The 23,603-nt window shown below is 38.7% G+C and overlaps 1 protein-coding gene across 4 annotated transcripts in view; it reads right to left on the bottom strand.

The window, feature by feature from the left end:
• Tpgs2 (tubulin polyglutamylase complex subunit 2) overlaps positions 1–23,603 on the bottom strand; it is a 58,595-nt gene that overhangs the window by 28,710 nt on the left and 6,282 nt on the right. For 2 of the 4 annotated variants that reach the window (XM_074069979.1, XM_020166324.2), the window contains exons 2-4: positions 17,951–18,030; positions 5,075–5,161; positions 545–632 (exon numbers count right to left, since the gene is read on the bottom strand). In XM_074069979.1, the coding sequence (XP_073926080.1) occupies positions 545–632; positions 5,075–5,161; positions 17,951–18,030 (255 nt within the window). The remainder of the gene's footprint in view (positions 1–544; positions 633–5,074; positions 5,162–17,950; positions 18,031–23,603) is intronic. The other 2 variants (XM_074069980.1, XM_020166325.2) reach the window with 1 other exon arrangement.

Genomic DNA, 23,603 nt, shown 5'->3' with positions numbered 1-23,603 from the left:
CCACATCTGCAATGCAAATGTTTTGGCCTAGACCTATGTAAAGCCAAGATGACAGCCTGCAAACTGAGGTAGTTGTGATTTAGGAAGTGATGTAGGAAAAGAAGGAAAGGTTCTGGCTTAAGGCTTAAAGCCCTGAAGTCTTTACAATGGTAAGAATAAAGGAAGGAGCCTGGAGGAGAGGCTGTTGCTGAAGCTAACCTTGAGGTTTGCTCCATGCTGGAGTACTCAAAGGCTTTAACTTTGAGTTGGATGGGATCTTTGTATAGTGGTTAATGTTTTCCCCCACTGTAAACCAACAGGAAGCCTCTAACTTGAGCTTACGTGTCAAATATCAGCTAGAACCTGAACAGGTGGGGGTCAGGAGACACACTGATGGTATCAGTTAGCTTAGAGAGAAAATCACAGCTTCTGTATATGGCACCTGAGATTTACCCACAAAAACTGTTCTTATTCAAAGACTCAAAAGTTGTAAGGGCCCATGAAGTTATCGCACCCAACTTCTCCTCCAGGGAAATGTTCCCAGATAGCACGGAGGCCGACTCACCATCAAGCTTCACACTCCATGTCATGTGGAAGCCATTGGTCATCAGGTAAAAGTTCTTCATATCCTCAGGCATCACACAGTTGTTTTTCTAGAATTGCAAAGTAGCCGAGGGTTAGGTCAGGACTGGGTAAGAGCATACAGGGCTGTGTCTCTAAAAAGCGCTAGGGACACTACTATATTTCAGATTCCTGAATAAGAGAGATTGATAATTACCTACAAAACTGTACTAGAGTGTTACTGGGGTCTGTAAGCAGATTTACTGGTTTGACTTTTTTTTTTTTTTTGCCTCACTAGAAAAAGCAGACTAGGTGTCTGCTCTGCTATGATGTACTCCAATGCTGGTGAAAGAAGGCGTTCAAAGAGAACAAGGTGAGGAGTCAGGAACATGAAGACAGAAGAGGTAAAGTCTGAGGTAAAGTCCGACAATGTTAGAGCACAGCAATTACTGCAATAAATTTCAGATCCATGCTCAGAAGCGAGTTACTGGATAACAGAGACCATCTTAAAAGCAAACAATATATATTTCTATATATTTTTAATGCAATGACGTACCTCTGACAGTTCTTACAGAGTAAAAAAGTACAACTGGACATATACAAATGTTTCTAATAACAGGAAATCATCTTAAACTGGTGATACAGAGAACAAGGAATAGGAGCAAGACCTAAATTCTAATTCATACCTGCACACAGACCTGACCAGTTGTTTCTAGCCAACTCAAATCCCTGAGTGCACAAAGGATGAGTTCTCCAGTTCCTTTCCTGAGCCACCTATAGTGAGTTCTAGATATAGTTAGAGAGGCAACAACGCAACATATTAGTGACTGTCTAAACTTTTAGCTTATTGGACCCTTCTAAGATGTGATACTGACCACTGTGTGTGTTAAGTGTAATTTAGGTCATACTGTTAAATCAGTCCCAGGTGCCCAATGTCTGGAGAAGTATTATGTAAAAGGGAAATCTGAATTCACTTTCCAACTCTGCCACAAGCTAAGTGACTTTCACCATGTCACTTACCACTGAATCTAAAAATCACTGGAGGTGAAAGGGGTGCAATCTCGACAGGAAGAGAGACTAGGAAAGTATTATGACTTGAAGTCAAAGCATCTTCAAGAACTATATGTAAGAAAGATTTAAGCTTGCATGTGATTTTTTTGTGGGGGTGGGAGAGGAGGCAGTACTGGGGGTTGAACTCATGGCATCGTGCTTGCCAGGCAGGTACTCTACCTCTGGAGCCATGCCACCAGCTATTTTTTACTTTGGTTATTTTTGAGATAGGGTCTTGCTTGATGCCTGGCTATACTGGACCTTGATCCTATTTATGTTTCCCAGCATAACTGAGGTGACAGGCACATTCCACCATGCCCAGCCACTGGTTGGGATGTGGTTTTGTGAACTTTTTGCAAGGGCTGGCCTCAAACCACTATCTGCCTCCCAAGAAGCTAAAATTATAGGCACGAACCACCCATACCTGGTTCAGCTTGCAAGTGATTTTAAGCAGTGCTTCTATATTATTAAATGACAACAGCTGTCATATTAGTGAATCAAGTTTTTAATGTTCTTCAAGAACTAAAATATATGTTCTGATCAGTTTGTTTTTTCTCTTGTTACCATCTAATTCCATATCTCATAGATGTGAAACTCAGATTCATGTGTCAATTTATTTCTTACTTAAGAAGTAATCTGGAGTTTAGGGTTTGCTCCTAGTGCCTCCTGTATGGCTACAGAATGCCTTTCTTTAACTCCTGGGACCCTTGCAAAGGACGCCTACAGTTAACAGTGTTCTGACAATATTCCTGCTCCTTCTGTAGCGCCAAAAGACCAGCACCCGCTGGAAGATTTCAATCACTAGTGCCATCTAGTGGTGGAGACCAGGAAACTGCAGTCTTCCAGTTATTCATAATGAGAATTCCATGAGGTAGCAGAGAAGGGCTGGTAGACTACTTGGTATTGTTCATTTTTAAGTTAGGGTGGCGAATTCTAGTAATAATAATTACATATTTGTTATGGTATTTATTTCACCCAAGAAATAAACTGTGGCATTTTATGGCATTATTTCAAAAAAAATTACTCACAATTCATAAAAATAGGAAAAGAAGTCAGTGAAATCAAATAATAAATTTTAAGTACCAACATAAACATATAAATTATCAAATAAACCTAATTCATGAAAAACATTAAGAATATACTGCCCTTCTAATATAAATGAATGGTGGGTTCTGGCCCTACTGCTGCTTCACTGCAGGCCTTTTGGCCTTAGACACCCAAGTCGTGTAGAGAGTGCTTCAGTCCCTTCCTACCACATTTACCTTCTCTGAGTAGTGCTTTCAGGGTACAATTTCTGGGTGACTACTCTGCCCTGGCCAGCAACTCAGTTACTACCATTTCTCTTTTGGCCAATCTGGAAAGAGTTTGCTGTTCCTTAGGGAGGAGTCTACCATCTTCAGAGGGCAGATTCCTCTCTTCTTTTTTTTTTTTGGCAGGGTGGGAAGTACAAGAGGGTGAGGGGGAAAGAAGAGTGTCAGAATGTGAATGGAAGAGGAACATGTCAGGATTAGAGTAAGGATCTCAGGAGAAAGTTAAGAAGGGAGGAAAATAACTCTGTTGACCAGTGTCTGAAATTTTGTTGACTAGGGTATGAATCAGTGCCTGGGAACAAAGATGAAGTGCTTAAGACCCAAAGCAGCATACTCTGTCTAAAATCTGTTCTCCACAGTTATCAGTCTCTCCCCCCTGCACTAGTGCTAGTGCAATGGGGACGTGGCAGAGGTGCTACAGAGCACAGGGATACAAGATGGCCTTATAAGGATGTAACTACACAACATCTACCATTCTACCTCTTTAGATCAACCCTAAATCAAAAATATATTTAAAATATATGAATTTTGCCCTATCTGGGGCAATACATGTGTTAATGAAGCTATGTATCTAATGGTGCTCAGCCAAAACAATTTGAGATATGTCTACAGACTTATCTAATCATCAAGATTTGCCATCTTGCTTAGCAAGGAAGCCTTTGCATTTGCAGACTCCTTACTTCAGAGCTCCTGGGTGCTATGGTAGCCTCAATCTCAGGACCAAAGAATTACTTGTAGAAAGGCAACCAGATGACCTTGGGACAGTTCTACATCTTTCAGACTTTCATGCTTTATCAAAACCATTTATTCACCCAACACTAATTAAGTGTCTGTTATGAAATTAATACTGTGGTAGGTTCTACAAACAGAAAGAGGTAAGAGCAGGGTCTGGAGGAGGCTATGTCAGACACATGGGTTGCTTACACATATCCACTTTCCTCTTCCTCCTTGACAGAACTTTCATTTTGCTTGAGATGGTAATGTGTCCTATTAAATAGTTGCTTTTAGACCTCATATAAAATTAATGATATAAATGCAAGTCCAAAGAGAAGGTTTTCAAGAAAACTTCCATTCTCCTGTTAAAAGGTGACAATAGTGGGGATGTGGTAGAGATGCTGCAGAGCACAGGGATACAAGATGGCTTTATAAAGAAAGGAACTTAGGGCTGGTGGAGTGGCCCAACTGGTAGAGTGTCTGCCTAGCAAGCATGAGGCCCTGAGGTCAAACCCCAGTACCACCAAAGAAAAGGAACTAAGCATGCAATGTCTATCATTCTCTGTCTCTCTAGATTAATTCTAATTTGCTTAGGGAAAGGGTAATAAGCAGGAGGCTTCTGGCAATCCCCATTCATGCCACAAATGCCTAAAAAATTTGCTGCTGGAGAAGCCTGTGGCCTCTGAAGCCCTAAGCCCTGTTTAGGGAGTGCCAGGTTACCATACTGCTACATTGCTCCAGAGAAAGAACCTAGCACAAGTTGTGCCCTCCCCCACCTAGGCTCCTGCTACAAAGCAACATCTTGGGACCTTTCACACCTGGTCCTATGAAACAACTGTCCACAGTTCAGCTGACCTTACTCTGCAAACAAGCCCCACTGCCCTTTCCATTCCCAATCACCATCAGCCCCAGAAAATACTTGGGAAGACCACCCTAAGTAGCTCAGTTTACAGAGAGGCCCTGGGAAGCACACAGACAGCAAAAGGGCCAGAAGTCAGGGTAGGGGAGAGCAGCTGTGAGTCTTTCCTGAGTGGTTTGGCTCATGGTGCTCCCTGGGGAGCTGCCAGGAAGCACTACATGTCCTTCTGTAGCCCCAAGAAGCAGTTAATCACCTTCAGAAGCTTGGCCCATGGAGGCCCTGAGAAATAGAGGGGTGGCCCTGCCTACTCACCCTTTGTCCTGGGAAGTCTGCCCAGAGCAAGTTGGACCTCAGGGATCTCAAAGCTACCTCCACAGCCCTTAGACTGAATGTATAGATTCTTGGTCTAGGCCAACTGGATGCCCTGGCCCCTATGAAGTCTTTATCCACTAACTAGCACCCTACATCATTTTTGGGCATGCTGCGCTGTACAACCTGGGCTTACTTGAATGGTCTCACTTCATATAACCTGTGGAAACTGACACAAATGTCCCAAACCTGCAGCTGGGTGAAAAGTACCCAGAGCTACCAGTGAACCTACCTCATAGGTTCCCACAGGTCCACAGACAGCTGCATCCCAGCTGGTGGTGGGATCCCACAACTCCTGTAGCTGAGGCCACTGAATCACCTGCAGGCAAACATCACTAACTTTGATCAATACTGAAGGAGTTACAGGGACATTACACTAAAGTGCCCACCTGGAACCAAAGTCAATGTGCATATTCAATCAACACCCTAGGACAACTCACCCAAAGAGTCTTTAATGACACAAGTCACCCTATAAAATTGGTAGAAGCAACTGACTCACCAGGTGCAGAAAAACCAACAGAGGGAAATAAGAAGCACACACAAAAAAGGTAACATGACACCTCCAAAGGAACATATTAACTATCTAGCACAGATGCCAAAGGAAAGGAAGTCAGTGAACTATACAGGAATTCAAAAGGATGATTTTTAAGGAAATTTAATGAGAAACAAAATAATACAGGCAGAAAACTGAACAAAGTTAGGAAGGCAACTCATGATATGAATAAAAAATTTGGCAGAGATAGAGACCACAAGAAAGAATGAAACAAAATTTTGGAGCTAAAGAACTCAGTAAATGAAATTAAAAAAAAAAAACAGTGGAATGGGGCATAGTAACTCATGCCTGTAATCCCAGCTACTCAGGAAGCAGAGACCAGGATTGCAATTCATGGCCAACATGGGCAAAAAGTTAGTGAGATCCTAGCTCATCCAGTAAATTGGGCATGATGTCATGCGCCTGTTTTTCCAGACACTTGGGAGGCGTAAATAGGAGGACAGTGGTCCAGGCCAGCCTGGGAAAAACACAAGACACTATTAAAAAAATAACCAAACAAAAAGGATGAGAGGTATGGTTCAAGTGATAGAGCATCTAACTAGCAAATGCAAGGCCTTTGGTTCAAACCCCAGTACTGCTAAATAAATAAATAAAATAAAGAAAGCTTGTAAGACTTATGGGATAGCATTAAAAGAGCAAACTTACATTATGGGAGTTCCTGAAGGAGAAGAGAAGGAAAAAGGCACAGAAAAATCTACTGAATGAAATACATGCTGAAACTTTCTAAATCTTGGAAGAGATACTGATAGCTAGGTCCAGGAAGCTCAAAGAACCCGTAACAGATTGTACCATACAAACAAAAAACAAAACCAGCCTCTCAAGGTACATTATATTCAACCTAAAAGACAAAAGAATTTAAGAAAAATAGCAAGATCAAAGTTACATATAAAGGAAGCTCCATTAGATTAATAGACATCTTCACAGAAATTTTACAGGTGAGGAAAGAATCGATGATATATTCAAAGTTCTGAAAGAAAGTACAGCACTTGACTAGCAAGTGTGAGGTTCTGAGTTTAATCCCAGTACCACAAAAAACAATTTTTTTTTCTGAAAGTAAAAAAATTGCCAACCATAAATGCTATATTCAACAAAGCTATTCTTCAGAAATTAAGGAGAAACAATCTTCCAAGACAAGCAAAAAAAGAAGGAATTCATCACCACAAGACTAGCCCTACAAGAAATGCTTAAGGAACACCTACACTTCAAGTGAAAGAATGAGAAACAACATGAAAACACAGGAAACTACAAAAATACAATCGTAGAGCAGATATACCAAAGAGAAAGAGAATCAAATCCTGTCAATACAGAAAGCCACCAAACCACAAAGATGAGCAACAAGAGGACTAAAGGAACAAAGGATCTACAAAGACCAGGAAAAAAAGTCAACAAGATGTCTTTACTCATTAATAACTTCAAATGTAAATGGATTAAATTCCCCAATTAAAAGACACAGACTGGCTGAATGGATTAAAAATAAAAACCAAGACCTAATGATATGATGATGCCTATTAGAAACTCACTTCACCAGAAGACACACCAGTATGAAAGTGAAAGTATAGAAAAAGACATATATGAACTAAGGTTTGGATCTTAAATGTCCCTCAAAGGCCCATATGTTATAGTGTTAGTCCTTAGACTGGCACTTTTGGGAAGAGGTGGAAACTTTAAGAGTTGGGGACTAGTGGGACATCTTAGGTCAATGAAGGGGATATTGAAACCCCTGCCCTTTCTCTTAATCTCTCTGTTTCCTGGCTGCCATAACACCAGCAGCTTCCTCTGCTACACAATCCAGCTGTGATATACCACCTTGCCACAGGCCCAAAGCGAAGAGTCAGTAGACTGTGGATTAAACCCCTCTCCCAAACTGAGTCAAAATAAACCTTTCCTCTTTTTAGTTTTTGGCAGCACTGGTGTTTAAACTCAGGGCCTAACGCTTGCTAGACAGGCGCTTTTACAACTTGAGCCACTCCGCCGGCCCAACCGTTCCTCTTTTTAAATTGGTTTATCTCAGGTATTTGTTACAGTAATGGAAAGGTGACTACCACATCATACAACAGAAAACCAAAAGTAAACAGGAGTGGTATCTTTATATCAGATATAATAGACTTTAACTCAAAAACTGTAAAAAGAGACAAAGAAAGTCACTGTATAATGATAAAGGGGTCCACTCAACAAGAAGACATAACAATTATAAACATATTTGCATCCAATACTGGAGGGTACCCAAATTATTTAAAGCAAATATTTAATCTACAAAGAGGAACAGACTCTAAAATAACAGTAGTTGGGGAATTCAACACTCTAATTTCATCAATGGACAGATAATCCACACAAGAAGTCAATAAAGAAACATCAGAGTTCAACTGTACTTCAGATTGAATGGTCATTTATATATAATTCAGATTGAATGGTCATTTATATATAATTTAGATTGGTCATTTACAGACTACTTCAACCAACAGGTGCAGAATATGCAGTCTTCTCATTAATACATGGAACATTCTATAAGACAGACCATATATTAGACCACAAACAATTCTCAACAAATTCAAAGAAGATGAAATCATTGCATATATCTTTTTTGAACACAATGGAATAAAACTAGAAGTCAGTAAGAGGAACTTTATTTATTTATTTATTTATTTAAATTTCCTTTATTCATATGTGCATACAATGATTGGGTCATTACTCCACCCTTCCCCCCACTCCCCTAAGAGGAACTTTAGATATTATACGAATACATGAAAGTTGAACAACATTCACTTGAATGAACGATGTGTCTATTAAGAAATCAAAAGGGAAATTAAAAAATTTCTTGAAGTGAGAAAAACCATAATGAAACCTATAGGATACAGCAAAAGCAGTACTAAGAGGAAAATTTATAAGTGCCTACGTTAAAAAAGAAACAAAACCAGAAAGATTTCAAATATGCAACTTAACAATTCAACTCAAGGAAGTAGAAAAGCAAGAATAAACTGAACTTCAAATTGCCAGAAGAAAAGAAATGAACTATAAAATAGGTCCTGTGAGTGAGTGGGTATTTTTTGGGGGGGTGAGGTAAATGGTTGGTATTTTGTATACATATATGAAATAGAACAATGAAATCTTTTGCAATTGTTTTAAGTAGGGGGCGAAGGGATAAGGTAGAGATGGTGGAGGTGAACCTAACCAATGTATATTCTAAGCATATTCAGAAATGTCCCAATAAAACCCTCCAATACAATGAATAAAAATACTTTGGAAAAACAAGAAAAAAATAGTTAACATGTTTATGTTATTGCTGCAATAAACATGGGTGTGCAGGTAAGAAAAAAAGAAGATCAAAGTAGAAATAAAGATTTAAAAACACCAAAGATCAATGAAAAAAAGTTGTTTTTTGAAAATAAAATGACAAAACTTTAACCAAGAAAATAAGACTAAAATAAGTAAAATCAGAGGTTAAAAAAATATATTAAGGCGAGTGTCATGGTAATTACAGGCAATTCTAGCACTCCAAGAGAGTGTGAGGCCTACAGCTGATAGCATAGAAATACAAGGATCATAAGGGACTGCTATGCACAACTATATGCCAACAAATTAGAAAGCTTACAGGAGATTTATGACCAATCAAAACAGAACCATGAGGACAAAGAAAACCTGAACAGACCAATAACAAGTAATGAGACTGAATCAGCAATAAAGTCTTCCAACCAAGAAAAGCCCAGGACCAGATAGCATCACTGCAGAATTTTACCTAACACTGACAGATGAACCAACAACAATTCTCAAACTATTCCAAACTATCAAAGGGAGGAAACTTTTCCAAACTCATTTTATAAGACTTGTATAACCCTGATATTAAAACCAGACAAGCTGAAGGCATGACTCAAGTGGTAGAGTGCCTCCCAAGCAAGCGTGAAGCCCCAAGTTCAAACCCCAGTACTGCCAAAAAGAAAGAAAAAAGCCAGATACAACAGAAAACTACAGATAAATATCTATGATGAACAAATATGCAAAAATTATCAACAAAATACTACAGAATCAAAAAGATTATGATCAAGTACTATTTATCCCAGGGGTATAAAGATGTTTCAATATATGCAAATCAATGAACATATCACATCAACAGGACAAAAGCAATTAAGATTATTTCGACAGATACAGAAAAAGCAGTAATTAAATTCAACATTCCTTCATGATAAAAACCCTCAAAAAATTAGGTAGAGAAAGAATGTACTTCAATACAATAAAGGCTGTACATGACAAATCCAGAGCATACTTCAAACTGAGTGGAGAAAAGGTTAAATTGTTTCCTCTAAGATCAGAGCAAGACAAGGATGCCCACTGTCACCACTCTTATTCAGTAGACTACTTTAAGTCTTAGCCAGAGCCAACAAGGTGAAAGAAGGAGATAATGGCATCCAAATAGGAAAAGAAGTGGTTAAATTACTTCTGTCTACAGATGACATGATTTCATATATAGATAAGCGTACTGACGGCACCCAAAAAAACCAAGGTTAGAATTGATATATGAGTTCAATAAAGTTGCAGTATACAAATTTAACATACAAAAATCAGCTTCTTTATTCACAAATAATAAAATTGCTGAGAAAGAAATCAAGAAAGCATTCCCAATCACAACTGCTACAAAAATACTTAAGAATACATTTTATGCCAAATCTAGATCTTAAAAAAAGAAAAAAGGAGGACATGAACATAAATGGGGATTATATGGGAAGGAACCAGTGGGAGGCAGGAGAGGGGAAAAAAAGTGCCCAGAAGCACATAATCAAAGTACATTATATGCATGTATGAAAAGGTCATAATGAAATCCTTATAAAAATCTGTAAGAAAGTTAAAAAAGGGGGGGGGGAGGGGATATTGATGAGAAAAGGAATAAGATAGAGGAGGTAAAAAATGATCAAAGTACATTGTATGCATGTATGGAAATAACACAAATAAACCCTTCACTTTTCATAATTAATATACACCAATAAAAAAATAAATTTGACCAAGGAAATGAATGATCTGTACAATGACAATTACATAAAACATTAATGAAAAAAATTATAGAGGTCACATGAAAAATGTAAAGACTAGAAGAATCAACATTGTTAAAATGTCCATATTACCCAAAGTGGTCTACAAATTCAATGCAAACCATCAATGTTATTCTAAACAGAAATAGAAAAAAACCTCCTAAAATGGGTATGGAATTACAAAAAGACCCTGGACAGTCAAAGCAATCCTTAGCAAAGAAAATAAAGCTCAAGACATTACAATACCTGGTTTCAAAGCATACTGCAAAACTATAATAACTCAAACAGCATGTGGCACAGACATAAAAAGAGACACAAGGCTCAAAGAGACACAAAGAGTACCCAGAAATAAATATCTACTTGCAGCCAAACAATTTTTGACCAAGATGCCAAGAACATACACTAGAGAAAGGACAGTGTCATCAATAAATGGTGCTAGGAAAATCTATACCCAAAAGAAAGAATCTAGACCCCTTTCGCCATATATAGAATCAATTCAAAATGGATTAACAACTTAAAATCCAAGAATCCAAATTCTGAAACTATTAGAAGAAACCAAGAGGAATGGTTTCAGAGATTATCTGGGCAAAGAGTTTTTGGATATGATCCCCAAAGCACAGACAACAAAAGCAAAAATGGGCAAATGAGATTATACCAAACTAAATAGATTCAGTATCACAAAGGAAGTAACAGTGAAGAGACAGCATACATAATGGAAGAACATATTTTCACACTATAAATCCAATAAGGGATTAATTCCAGAATACATATGAGAACTCAAACAATAGCAAAAATGAAACAAAAACAAATATTCCAACTAAAAATGGGCGAATCATCTAAATACACAGTTTTCAAAAGTGTTCAACAAATATATTAAAAAATGCTCAACATCACTAATGACCAGAAAACTGCAAGAGAGATATTATTTCTCCCATCAGAATGACATTTCAAGAACTCAAAAATAGCAAATGCTAGCGAGGATGCAAAGAAAGGAGAACTCTCATATACTGTTGGTAGGAATGTAAATTAGTATACCCATTGTGGAGATCTGTAGGGATTCCTTAAGTAATTAAAGTAGAACTACAATCTCCCACTATTCCTATATCCATAGGAATCAAAATCAGTATGTTGAAGGATGTCTGCACTCAAGTTTACTGCAGCACTATTCACAAGAGCAATATATGGAATCAACCTAGGTTCCATCAACAGATGAACAGAGAGAGATGAGAGATGAGAGAAAGAGAGAGATGAAAGAGCAAGAGGAAGGGAGGGCGGGAGACAGGGGGAGGGAGGGAGGGAGGGAGAGAGAGAGAGAGAGAGAGAGAGAGAGAGAGAGAGAGAGAAAGAGGAGGGAAGGAGAGGGGGGAAGGGAGGAAGAAATACTATTCAGCCATAAAAAATGGAATTCTGACACTTGCAGCAACATGGAACTGGAGGACATTATGGTAAATAATGTAAGTTAGGCACAGAAAGATAAATAGGCCATATTCTCATCATATTTGGAAGCTAAAAAGTTTATCTCGAAGTGCAGAACAAAATACTAGTTATAAGAGCCAGGAAAGGATGTGGGGGAGGGAAGATAGAGAGAGCATGGTTAGCTGGTACAGAAGTGCAGCTAGATGGGAGGAATAATTTTTAATGTTCCATGACAAAATAGGATAGCCATGATTGACAACAATTATTTCAAAATAGCCAATCAAGAGGATTTTAATTACTCCCAATATAAAAACATAAATGTCTGAGGCAACACATATGCCAACTACCAGATCTAATCATTACACATTCTATATATGCATTGAAATGTCATACTATACCACATATATACAATTACATTTGTCAATTAAAAATATAAACATGTAGACACTTAAAAAAAAAAAAGCAGGAAAAAGAAAAAGAATCCAAGGGAGAAAGGAGTTAGTTGAGAAGGGAGTGGTTAACACTTTGAGATTCCAGAGAAGTATCAGGTGAGATGAGAGAAAGCGGTAGCAATGAAGAAATCCTCTGCAATTCTGACAGAGTAGCATCCAAGGTGGTGGAGAAAGACAAGGTGTAGAAGGAGATTGTGGAGGCTGTAGAAGGAAGGATAAGTGGAAGTGAAGGAAGGGACAATAATCTAGACCAGGGGTCAGAAAACTATAGTCCGCTGGCTATCTCTACTCTGTCACCTGTTTTAGTAAAAAAAAGATTTATTTGACCAGTCATGCACGGCTGCTTTCAGTGCTACTATGGCAGAAATGCATTTTTGTAACAGGTTATAGAGTCCGCAGAGCCCAAACTATTTATTATTTGGTCCTATAAAGAAAATATTTCCTGACTTGATTTAGACAAATTTTCTACGAGCTGTACCTGCGATGGAGTAAATGGCTGAGTAGCTGAGGAGATACATGTTGAAAGTTTATGTTTTACTTCATTTAAATGTTGAGGAGCTGGGGAAGCTCTTAGAGGGAAGCTGACCCTAGAGGGAAGAAGTGAAGCACCAGAAAGACAGACGAACCAGCAAAGAACACAGAGGAGCTATCCAGCAGAGTAAAAGCATGAGGTGAGGGGGTCATTAGGGTCATGGCAAATGCTTACAATAAATTCACAGCAGGAACGTGCTAAAGACAATCTCTAGGAAGGTTCAGAATCCTCTCTGATGACTGTAGAAAAAGAAAGCTGAAAAGAAAAGGTACATTCGGCCAAATCATTTGGGCTCTGTACGCCAGTTTCCCCATTAGTACACTAAATTTTTATCTGGGGATTGGAGAGTCTAACCAATTAAGAATTATAAAGCACTATGCAACAATGAAATGTCACTGAAATGCTTAATAATAATAGCACTGGCACCAGCATGCTGTGAGAATTAGGAGGCAGATGCTTTCATTGTGCCTGAAAGATGACAAGCTCAGTTTAGACATTCGGTCTCACTAACTACCATCACTACAAAAGGCAGGCAGCAGGCACAGTGAATGTGAATCAGACAACCATGCAAAACCAAGCAGACTGAAACTGCTTTTTAAAGAACAAAAAAGGGTGAAATATATTAAAATGGAAAGAGGTCATCACTTTTTCCTCTAATCTTATGACAATGCAGTAGGTATTCTCGCCACTGAGTTTTTAATTTTCAACCTTTCTTCGTAGATTTGCATCACAGCATCACAAAATACTAGATTACAGCTGGATGAATCATTTCAGTACCACTGATTTCAAGCCACCTACTCTACAGAGAAACATGAGATCCAGGGAGCTAACATTACTTACTGAGGGCCCAGAATTGGCATAAGACCTGAAATCCAAGCTGTTTCCCTCACATCACAATGCTTCTAAAACCTTGTTATATCTCAGTGAGTTTCAGACAGGGCATGAGCTTGGCATGCCTGGGCTTTTGGAAAACTTATGGGGTGACTGATAGCTAATGTACAAACACAGAAGATAGAATTTGGGGTGTATATTTTTGTTTAATGATTCAGTTGGTATACACTACTGCCTGTTAGAGGCACAGGCCTTTTCATGGGGGGCTTAAGTGGCTATTTCAGCTGTAGACACTAGGTTTGCCACATGGAGACTAGTTGGTGTGTCTCCAAGGAGACAGGCTTCTAGGGTCATTTCCCTAGAGAAGTACACCCACCTGCTCTCTGGTACAGACACTTCCAGAAGCAGGCACAAGAGATGGCCCTACCTGCTTGCTTCTGTGGAAACATGCTCTTCAATAAATCTTTGTGTGAAGAAGTGGGATGAGAATCAGACCAGTTCAAAACTAGTTGTCTATTGCTCAAAAAGACAAAAGTAGGTAACATAATAGAATATAGAGTATTGCCCCTTTTAATTGAAAAATTAAACAAAATCCCATTAAGCTTTTAGGCATTATGAGCCCCTTGGAGAACCTGAAGAAATTATTCCCCCAAAAAACATACATACCTAACACATTTGACATACACTTCAAGGAGTCTGCAGACCACTACTCATTGCACACCTACACAGAGACCAAAAATATGCTAACAGTGGTTATATCTAGGTAGTAAAACCCTAGAGAACTTTTCAAAATTTAATCCTTTTTCATGTTTTCCAAATTTTATGGTGACCATATTTTGTTTAGCATAACCAGAAAAATAATATTACATAAAAACTGAGTGTTAAAAAAAGAACACACCCCAAATTTTATCTTCTGTGCTTGTACATAAGCTATTAAGCACCCCAATGGCCTCTCAAAGAGTCCAGAAATACCAAGCTCAAGTGAAAACATTTTTACATTACTTATCACAAAACAGTTTGTACTTTAGACTCAGCATATTTGTACTCAGATGTGAGATATTTCACGTAAACAACTGGAAAGAAAATTCCAAATCAATGTATCTTATTATTTTTGGTACTTGCATAGAAATCCCCACACTGAGAATGTTCTATTAACTCTGTAAGTTAAAAATCTCTTTCTCTCATGCTTCCTCCTTAACAAACCTCTGATTGCTGCTCACCCAGCTCTGTAACTGCATTCTCCCAAGTGTCACTCTAAGCTGAAGGGAACTCAAGTTAGTTGCACTGTCCAGTAGGCAGAGTAGATTCCAAGGAGATCCCATGCAGACTCCAGCCCTGAAACCAGCCAAGGCAGACATTCTCTAAACGAGTAAGCTACAGTGTAATAAGTAAAACCAAGACACGTGGTAAAGTCTCCTTGAAAGAGTTGTGGGGATATATGCACAAGACATGAGGAAAAATGCACCTCAGAAATTACTTCACTAGGTAAGTCTTTCTTTCAATACTTCTAACAATATCAACAAGGCAAAGCCACAACAGCACTAGGAAAAGACGGGATCTGCCTACAAAAGTACAATGCTGGTCAACGTGTCTGTTTTTATGTTAATACTGTGCTGTGCTGTTTTGGATACTATAGCTTCATAATATATTTTGAAATCTCATAGTGTGATGTCTCCAGTTTTTTTTGGCAGTACTGGAGTTTGAACTCAGGGCCTTGCATTTGCTAGACAAGTGCTCTAACACTTGAGTCATAGCCCACCGCTTTTTGCTTTAGAGTTTGTGCTTTTTACCTAGATGGGCATCAGATTCCAATCCTCCTATCTATACTTCCTGCATAGCTGGGATTAGTAATATACTACCAAGCCCAGCTTATCTGTTGAGATGGGGTCTTGCTGACTTTTTGCCCTGACTGGCCCCAAAGCACAATCCTCCTGATCTTCGCCTCCTCAGTAGCTGGGATTATAGGTTTGTAGAAGCCACCACATCCAACTCCAGTTTTCTTCTTTTTAGTCAAGACTGCTTTAGCTATTCAGGGTCTTTTATGGTTTCATGTGAGTCTTAGGGTTACTTTTTCTGTTGCTGTGAAGAATGACATGGGAATTTTGATAGGGATTACACTGAATCTGTAAATTGGTTTGGATGATATAGTCATTTCAATAATAAAGTGAAGTAAGCCAGGCACAGAAAAATACCATATGATCTTACTTACATACAAACTCTAAAAATGTCAAACTTGTGGAAGTAGAATAGGATGACAGTTACTAGAGGCTGAGGAGGGTGATGTGGGTGGGAGAAAGGGGAGACACTGGGCAATTTGGTTAGAGGAACAGGTTCTTGTGTTCTATTACACAACATGGTGACTACAATTAAAAATAATGGATGTGGATTTCAAAATAGCTGAGAGAGAATTTCAAATGCTCTCATCACGAAGAAATAGCTGAGGTGATGGATATGCTAATTAGCCTGATTATCATTCCACAAAGTATATATATGTAGAAATAGCACATTGAACCCCATTTACATGCACAATTATTTGTAAATTAAAAATACAATTAGAAAAAGAACTCAACTCTGAAATTCCCTTTTCCTATTATGTGATTCTAAAAGGAGGTGGGGGCAGGCAGAAAGAGGCCATGAGAAAAGTTGAGGTACTACTGAGCTGAAGTCATGGAGCAAAACCTCAGCTACCACTTTCTGAGCTGCCAGAAGCTTCTGCTGGCTCAGCACTGTGAAGGGAGTCATACTGGCAGGCCTGAGCACAGACACAGGCTACCCGGCTGCTGAGAGCATGACTTCCACAGCACTGTCTTCCATCATGCACAGCACAAAAGGCATGTTTAGAGGCAGGCAATTCTGAGTTTAAATTCAGACTCTGCCATTTGGCAACTGTGTGTGACACAAAACAAATTCTTAAACTTCTTGGAGCTTCAGTTTCTTCATCTATGAAATAAAGATATCAATATGTTAGCCAAGTGTTGATGGCTCATGCTTGCAATCCTAGCTACTTGGGAGGGTGAGACTGGGAGGACTGAGGTTTGAGGCCCAAATGGGCAAAAAGTTGATGAGACCCATCTCAACCAATAGCTGGGTAAGGCGGCATGTGTCTGTCATCCCAAGCTACATGGAAAGCTGAGAAGACTTCCACACACAAAAAAACCTGGCTGTGGTAGTTCGTTCCTGTCATTCCAGCAACAGCGAGAAAGCCCAAGCCAGCCTGGGCAAAAAAGACAAAAAAAAAAAGTGAGACCCTGTCTCTAAAGTGACCAGAGCAAAAGGGTTGGAGGTGCAGCTTAAGCAGTAAAACACCAGCCTCAGAAGCACAAAGTCCTAAGTTCAAACCCTAGTACTGTCACAAAAACCAATATACACCTTATAGGGTTATTATTCATTTACTTATTTACTATGAAATAACATATAATACATGTTACGTTGCTTATTAAATGATAGGGTGATTTCTTGGCAATCACCCGGGGTCAAACACATTTGCCACTCTACAGCCACAGCTCCTAAGATAAAGAACAAACTCCTGATCTATGGAGCCCTGCATGTCCTGGTCCTTCTTGACCTTTCCCTTGCTCCCTTCTCTCAAGTGTTCCTTCTTATAATCTTGGAACAATGTCATCCTTCCCATCTCAAAGCCTTCACACAGACTGAGAACACCTTGTTCCCAGATCCCATCTGCCTGATTAACCAGTCCTCAAAGCTTCTTCGGGAAAACCTTTTATCAACCTCTAGACTAGGTCAGATCCCAGGACAATTCTCTTTAGCTCTCTTTCTCAGTACTCAGTCCCATTTGTAATTATGCTTCTAACAATCTGTACTATGTCTTAGACAGTGAGACCAGGAGTTAAGAACGGTGCCTTTTTAAAAAATTACCATTGAATCCCCAGGGCTCAATCGCAAGTACAATGCCTGGACCACTTTAGGAGCTTAACAGATTTATTGAATAAATGAGTTATAGATCAGAGGAAAACTGGGAAGCACTGGCTGTGGATCTGTATGGATTAGTAGCTATCTCAACACTTAACCATGCTCTGCTCAGCATGATGCTTACTAATATGCATCTTTTCTTTTCCTTGCTGCTTGCTGGACTTTTAGTTTTGTCATATACAGCTTCAAATATCCATTGCTTTCATTAGATTATCAGGGGCAAAGGAGATACTTCATGTTGGGAAAATGGCATAGAATGGAAGGCAGCTGTAGCCTGACACAGGAATAGGTTTCCTGACTTGATCCTTCCTTCTTAGGGACATTTAAGTTGACCTTTCTGTGTTGGGAGATAAGTACTCCACATGGTAACACTTACTTGTTCCCATGAAGAAATCATATGACGTTCAGCAGGTGGTTTTTCTGTGATGGTCACTTCTGTTACACCTGGTGAAGATTCTGGAGAAAAAAAAAGAGTCTATAGAGCTGCAATTGGTCCACTCTAGCACATTTCTACACTGCAGGGTGGCTGGTTAACTGCTGATGACTGCCCCAGGACTACCTAATCCTTCTGATGAGCACTTATATCCCCCACAACGAAAGCAGAAAACTGGCTCATCCCTCAAAGGCCACTTATTTCTATTACCTAGAATGATATAACATACTTGGTAGAAAACCACTAACAGAACATACTCTACACTCTGCATGTATCTTGTTGAACAAAGTATGGAGATTCTACATTACTAGAGATTTAACACTTAACTTATGATATGATGAAAAGAAATAAGGAATAGTATCATGTTAACTTTTGTAAGACATAAATCTTGCTTTCTTTTACATAAAACTCCTCCTGAACATAATACGCCTACTCTATTAGGTCAGGATTAGAAGCTAGGCTAACATTATGGAAAAATATATTGAGAACAAAGTAAGTCCCATCTCCAAATTCCTAAATGGGAAAAGGTCTCCAAATCTGGTTTCCTTCTCTTTGTGGAGCTGCCAGGGAATATAAGAGATTTTAGATTTTACATCTTCCCATCTTCTTCACTTGCCCATGGTCACCTAGACCCAAGATTTTGAAGTTCTTTGTCTAAGACATAAAATGTGTCATGAAGGCTATTAAGGCTTGAATTCCGTCCTTCTCCCAAAAAGATATGTGGAAGTCCTAACCCCAGTACTTCAAAAATAGGGTTATTGTAGATATAAATAGTTTAGATGATGTCATACTGGAGCTGGTAAAACTCCTAGTCCAACATGATTTGTGTCCTTATGAAAAGAATACCATGTACAGTATGTGTAGAGTTGGAAGGAATATGGCCATGTGAAAATGGAGAATGGGAATGATGCATCTATAAGGCCAAAATATTTTTGACAAATATTGCCAACAAACTAGCAGAAAGATATAAAAGCAAGATCATTCCCTTACAGGTTTCAGAATGAGCATGGCCCTGCTGACACTTGTGATTTCAGACTTTGGGCCTCCAGAACTGTGAGAGAATAAAGTTCTGTTGTTATTTCCCACCCATTGAGTGGTGCTTTCACAGCAGCCCTAGCAAACTAATGCAAAGCCTATTAAGTTATTCTCTTTGTGATATTGCATAGTTATTCTCACTCTCATCACTCTTTGGTACACCATGGTCACTATAAGCCTTGATGAGCTCACAGCCACAAGAATCTCTTCCTCTCTGATCTATCCTCAGCACACCCCTAGAGGATCTTGCCATATTGAGGCTTTTTTCCTATCCAATCTTGTTCAGTTTTCCCTTAGGCCTGGAAGATAGGGGCCCTATTATATATTTGTTTTATTTTATCTTCTTCCACAGTTCAAATCTTCACTCCAGTAGTGTCAGTTTCCTAATTACTTCCATCTCTCCAGCCTCTCCCAAACCAAATCTGTACTCCCAACTATGCCATACCCCTCTCCTGATATACATATACAAATATATCCAAGTCCTTCTCTTTTCTTAAGGCCATACTCAGGTTTTACCATCTCCATGAAACCATTTCAGATTACCCCAGTTCATACTCCATCCCATCTCATGTAATTTAGTTGGTACTAAATATTTGTAATTAATTATATTCTATTTTGAGCTGCATATTTATATCAGTTTTTTTTACTATGAGACCTAGGCATGCTATAAACAAGTTTACTGAAGTGAATTTTTAACATCTTTAGGATTACTGCAGACTTCTAATTTTATGTGAGTCACTGATTCTATAATTATGCAAATACCTTTTCTATGCATCATAAAGTTATCTCCAAGTTGTCACAAAACTCAAATCTTGGGATGCAGCAATAGCCCAATGTTGGGATTAACAATTTTGGATCCTGTTCTGCTCTTTCTTTATGCACTTATATGAAGTGAGATGAGTTTTCACTTTTCTTTGTCTTCAGTAAGACAGAATACTATCTCCCTTGGGATGGAAACAGAAATGACAGTGCTTTGAAAAAGTGAAAAATATAATTACACATTATATGCCTTGTGTTCGATGTTCTTTTTAAGACACTGAAAGCATGGTGCTACTGTGGAAAGACACTGTGAGCTTCCAGCTTTAGGTCTGGGTGAGTCTTTGCTGTTCCTGATAGGATGGGATAAAAGATGGCATCTATCCCTTCAGAGGGAGTTGCATAGTGATGTCCTCTGACTATACCGTCAGGGAAGTCCTGGGCCTAAAGTTGTATGATGACACATACACTGTTTAAACTGTCTGTGGTAGAGCTTACACAAAGTTGAATGTTACCAACTTTTCTCTGAAGGCCCATACCATTTCTTCATTGAGTAGTAAAGTCTAAAAAATACCTTCTTTAAAAAACAGAGAAGAGGAAGGGAAAACAGGTCCTATCTGTGGATTGGTACCAGTGGGAGAGGGGAAGATATAAGGAAAGGGTGAAGGAAGCTGAATATAGTGGAAATTTTATGCATTCATGTATGAAAATGGAAAAATGAGACCTGCTGAAACTATTCCAGGAATGGAGGGGGGGAGGTAAAAGGAAAATGATGGAGGAGGTGATGTGTACCTCCAGTACAACAATAATATAATAAAAAGAGAAAGAAAATGAGCAGAAAACAGCTTCAAAAAAAAAGAGAGGTGAAGTCTATTTCTTTATCTCCTTGAATTTGGTGTGGACACGGAACTGCTTTGACCAATAAAATATGGTGAAGACATGCTGTGCCAGTTTGGGACTTAACTTTAAGAGGACTACCTTTTCCTTTCTTTTCACATAGTAAATCCAAGATACGATGCTCGAGAGAGATACCACACTGAGAAACACTGAGGGGGCTAGACACATAAGTACAGAAGTCATCAAATAACTCTAGTACCAGCTGAACTTAACTGCAAACACTTGAGAGACCCACAGTGAGAAGTATCCTAACTAAACTCAGTCAATCCACAGAACTAGGAGAACTAATTGTGTCTTCTCACAAGCCGTAATTTCAGAGGTGTTTTGAGCTCATGGCATACGCCATTGTAGATGGCATGCAGCAGAAACAGCAGTGGTAATTTTATTTCCTCAGTTGCAGGTACTTTCTACTTTGTACCTCTTTTTTGCAGTAAGGTTCCTACCATAGATTCTGCTTTAGGTATATTTTATTCAACTCTCCCTTGTATTTTGCAGGCTAATGCCTGCCTTAACCAGCTAAAATGTATCTCTAGCCCTAATTCAGCTAGTGTTTTCTATGGCCTGCAACTAAGAACCTTGACAAAAAGTTTGGAATTGTGGGCTCAGAAAAGGTGACTTGCCAAGAAAGACGAATATGCACAGGTTGGAGGAAGATGTTGTTTATATGACTTAAGAATTGTGGCCAACACAATCAATATTTAGAAAATGGCTACATTACCAAAAGCAATCTACATGTTCAATGCAATCCCCATCGAAATTTTAATGACATTTCTCACAGAGAGTGAAAAAGATCAATCCTACAGTTTATAAAGAAGCACAAAACAACATGAATAGCCAACACTGGAGATAGACTTCAAACTACACTACAGAGCCATAGCAATACATGGTACTTGCACAAAAACAGACGTGAAGACCAATGGAACAGAACAGAAGACCCAGATATGAATCCATACAGTTACGTCCACTGGACTTTATACAAAGGCAACCAAAATATACGATAGAGAAAAGACAGTCTCTTCAGCAAATGTTGCTGGGTATCTGCATGCAGAAAACTAAAACTAAATCCATCTCTTTTGCCCTGCACAAATATCAACTCAAAGTGGATCAAGGACTGTAACATAAAACCTAAAAATTTTAAGCTAATGCAGAAAAGAGTAGGAAATACAGTGGAACTTCTAGATACAGGCAATAACTTCCTAAGTAGAACTCTGTGGCTCAGCAACTAAAAGACAGGATTGACAAATGGAGCTATGTAAAACTAAAAAGCTTCTGCAGAACAAAAGAAATAGTCAAGATTGAAGAGGCAGTGCACAGAATGGGAGAAAATCTTTGCCAGCTATACATATGACAAGGGATTAATAATCAGAATATACAGGGACTTCAAAAAGTAAACCACTCAAAAAACAATCACCCAATGAAAAAATGGGCAAATGAACTGAACAGAACATTTTCAAAGGAAAATGTCAAAATGGCAAAACAAAACAAAACAAAACAAAAAAACACATGAAGAAATACTCAACATCCCTGGCTATCAGGGAAATGTAAATCAAAACAGCATTAAGATTCTAGTTAGAATGGCTGTCATCAAGGATACAAACAACAAATGTTGGCAAGGATGTGGGGAAAAAGGAGCCCTCATATACTGTTGGTGGGAATGTAAATTAGTATAACTGTTAACCACAATGATTCAGTCTCTGATTGGAACATTTCCAAATTCTCTGTGTCCCACATGGAAGAATCCATGGCAGCACACGTAGGTGTAATGGAGTTTTATTAAAAGTTAGGGAGGGGAATGAAAAAAGAGCATGGTGGGACAAGATGGAAGCTGGAAGCAGCATATTTCTCTTTTCAGGTACTTTAAAACTTAAGTTAACCTATGAGAAGAGAAGAACCTGGTGATTCCTAACACCAATGAGTGGGAGGGGGCTGGGTGGTCCCTGTGCTAGGTGGGGATAACCTATACACATCTGCAATTGAAAAGAAGGCTCAGAGAAAGAGAAGAATGTTCAACCTGAAATACAGTATTAAGTCATATATGTTCTAAGAGTACCAAACTTTTCTTAAGTCTTACCTGCCTCACAACCACTATAGAAAACAGTATGGAGGCACCTCAAAAACCTACAAATACGGCTACCATATGATCCAGTAATACCATTCCTAGGGATATACCCTACAGAATATAAGTAAGGTTATGATAAAGACACTTGCATACTCATGTTTATTGCAACGTTATTCACAATAGCCAAGCTATGGAAATAGTCAAGAAGCCTCACAACTGATGGTTTAAAAATGAGGTATTTACATACAATGGAATTTTATTCAGTCATAAAGAATAAAATTTTGTCTTTCTAGGTAAATGGATGAAACTGGAGAACATCATATTAAGTGAGGTTAGCCAGGTTCAGAAAGCCAAAGGCTGCATATTTTTTCTCACATGTGGCAAACAGGCCCAATACAAAATCAAGCAACATTACATACACATAGAAATATATACAGAACATGTATCCAAAAGTGGGACTGGTAGAGACTACCAAGGGAAAAGGAAAAGGAGGAAAGAAAGATAGGGAATAATTGTGAATTACATCACATTTGTGTAGGAACAAGATACAGGAAACATGCTGAAAACTATAAAACAACACAGGATACAGACAGAAGGCCAAGGAAGTATAATGGGGGCGGGAGGGGGATTCCCTGACTTAATTACACACAATACAGGTATAATATCAAGACAAAAATCCCAATGAACAATGAACAGACACCTAAACAACAAAGGAAAAGAACAAAAAATAGGTTACACTAAGGGAGAGCACTAACAGGAGAAACAAGGTAAAGAAGGTGAACATGGTTGATGCATGCTCTACGCAAGACTGAATATAGAATTTTTAAATATGCTGTTGACTAAAGTAGA

This window comes from Castor canadensis, chromosome 4 (assembly GCF_047511655.1).
Source record: "Castor canadensis chromosome 4, mCasCan1.hap1v2, whole genome shotgun sequence".
Lineage (NCBI taxonomy): Eukaryota > Metazoa > Chordata > Mammalia > Rodentia > Castoridae > Castor > Castor canadensis.
This window is presented reverse-complemented; position numbering and strand designations above follow the sequence as displayed.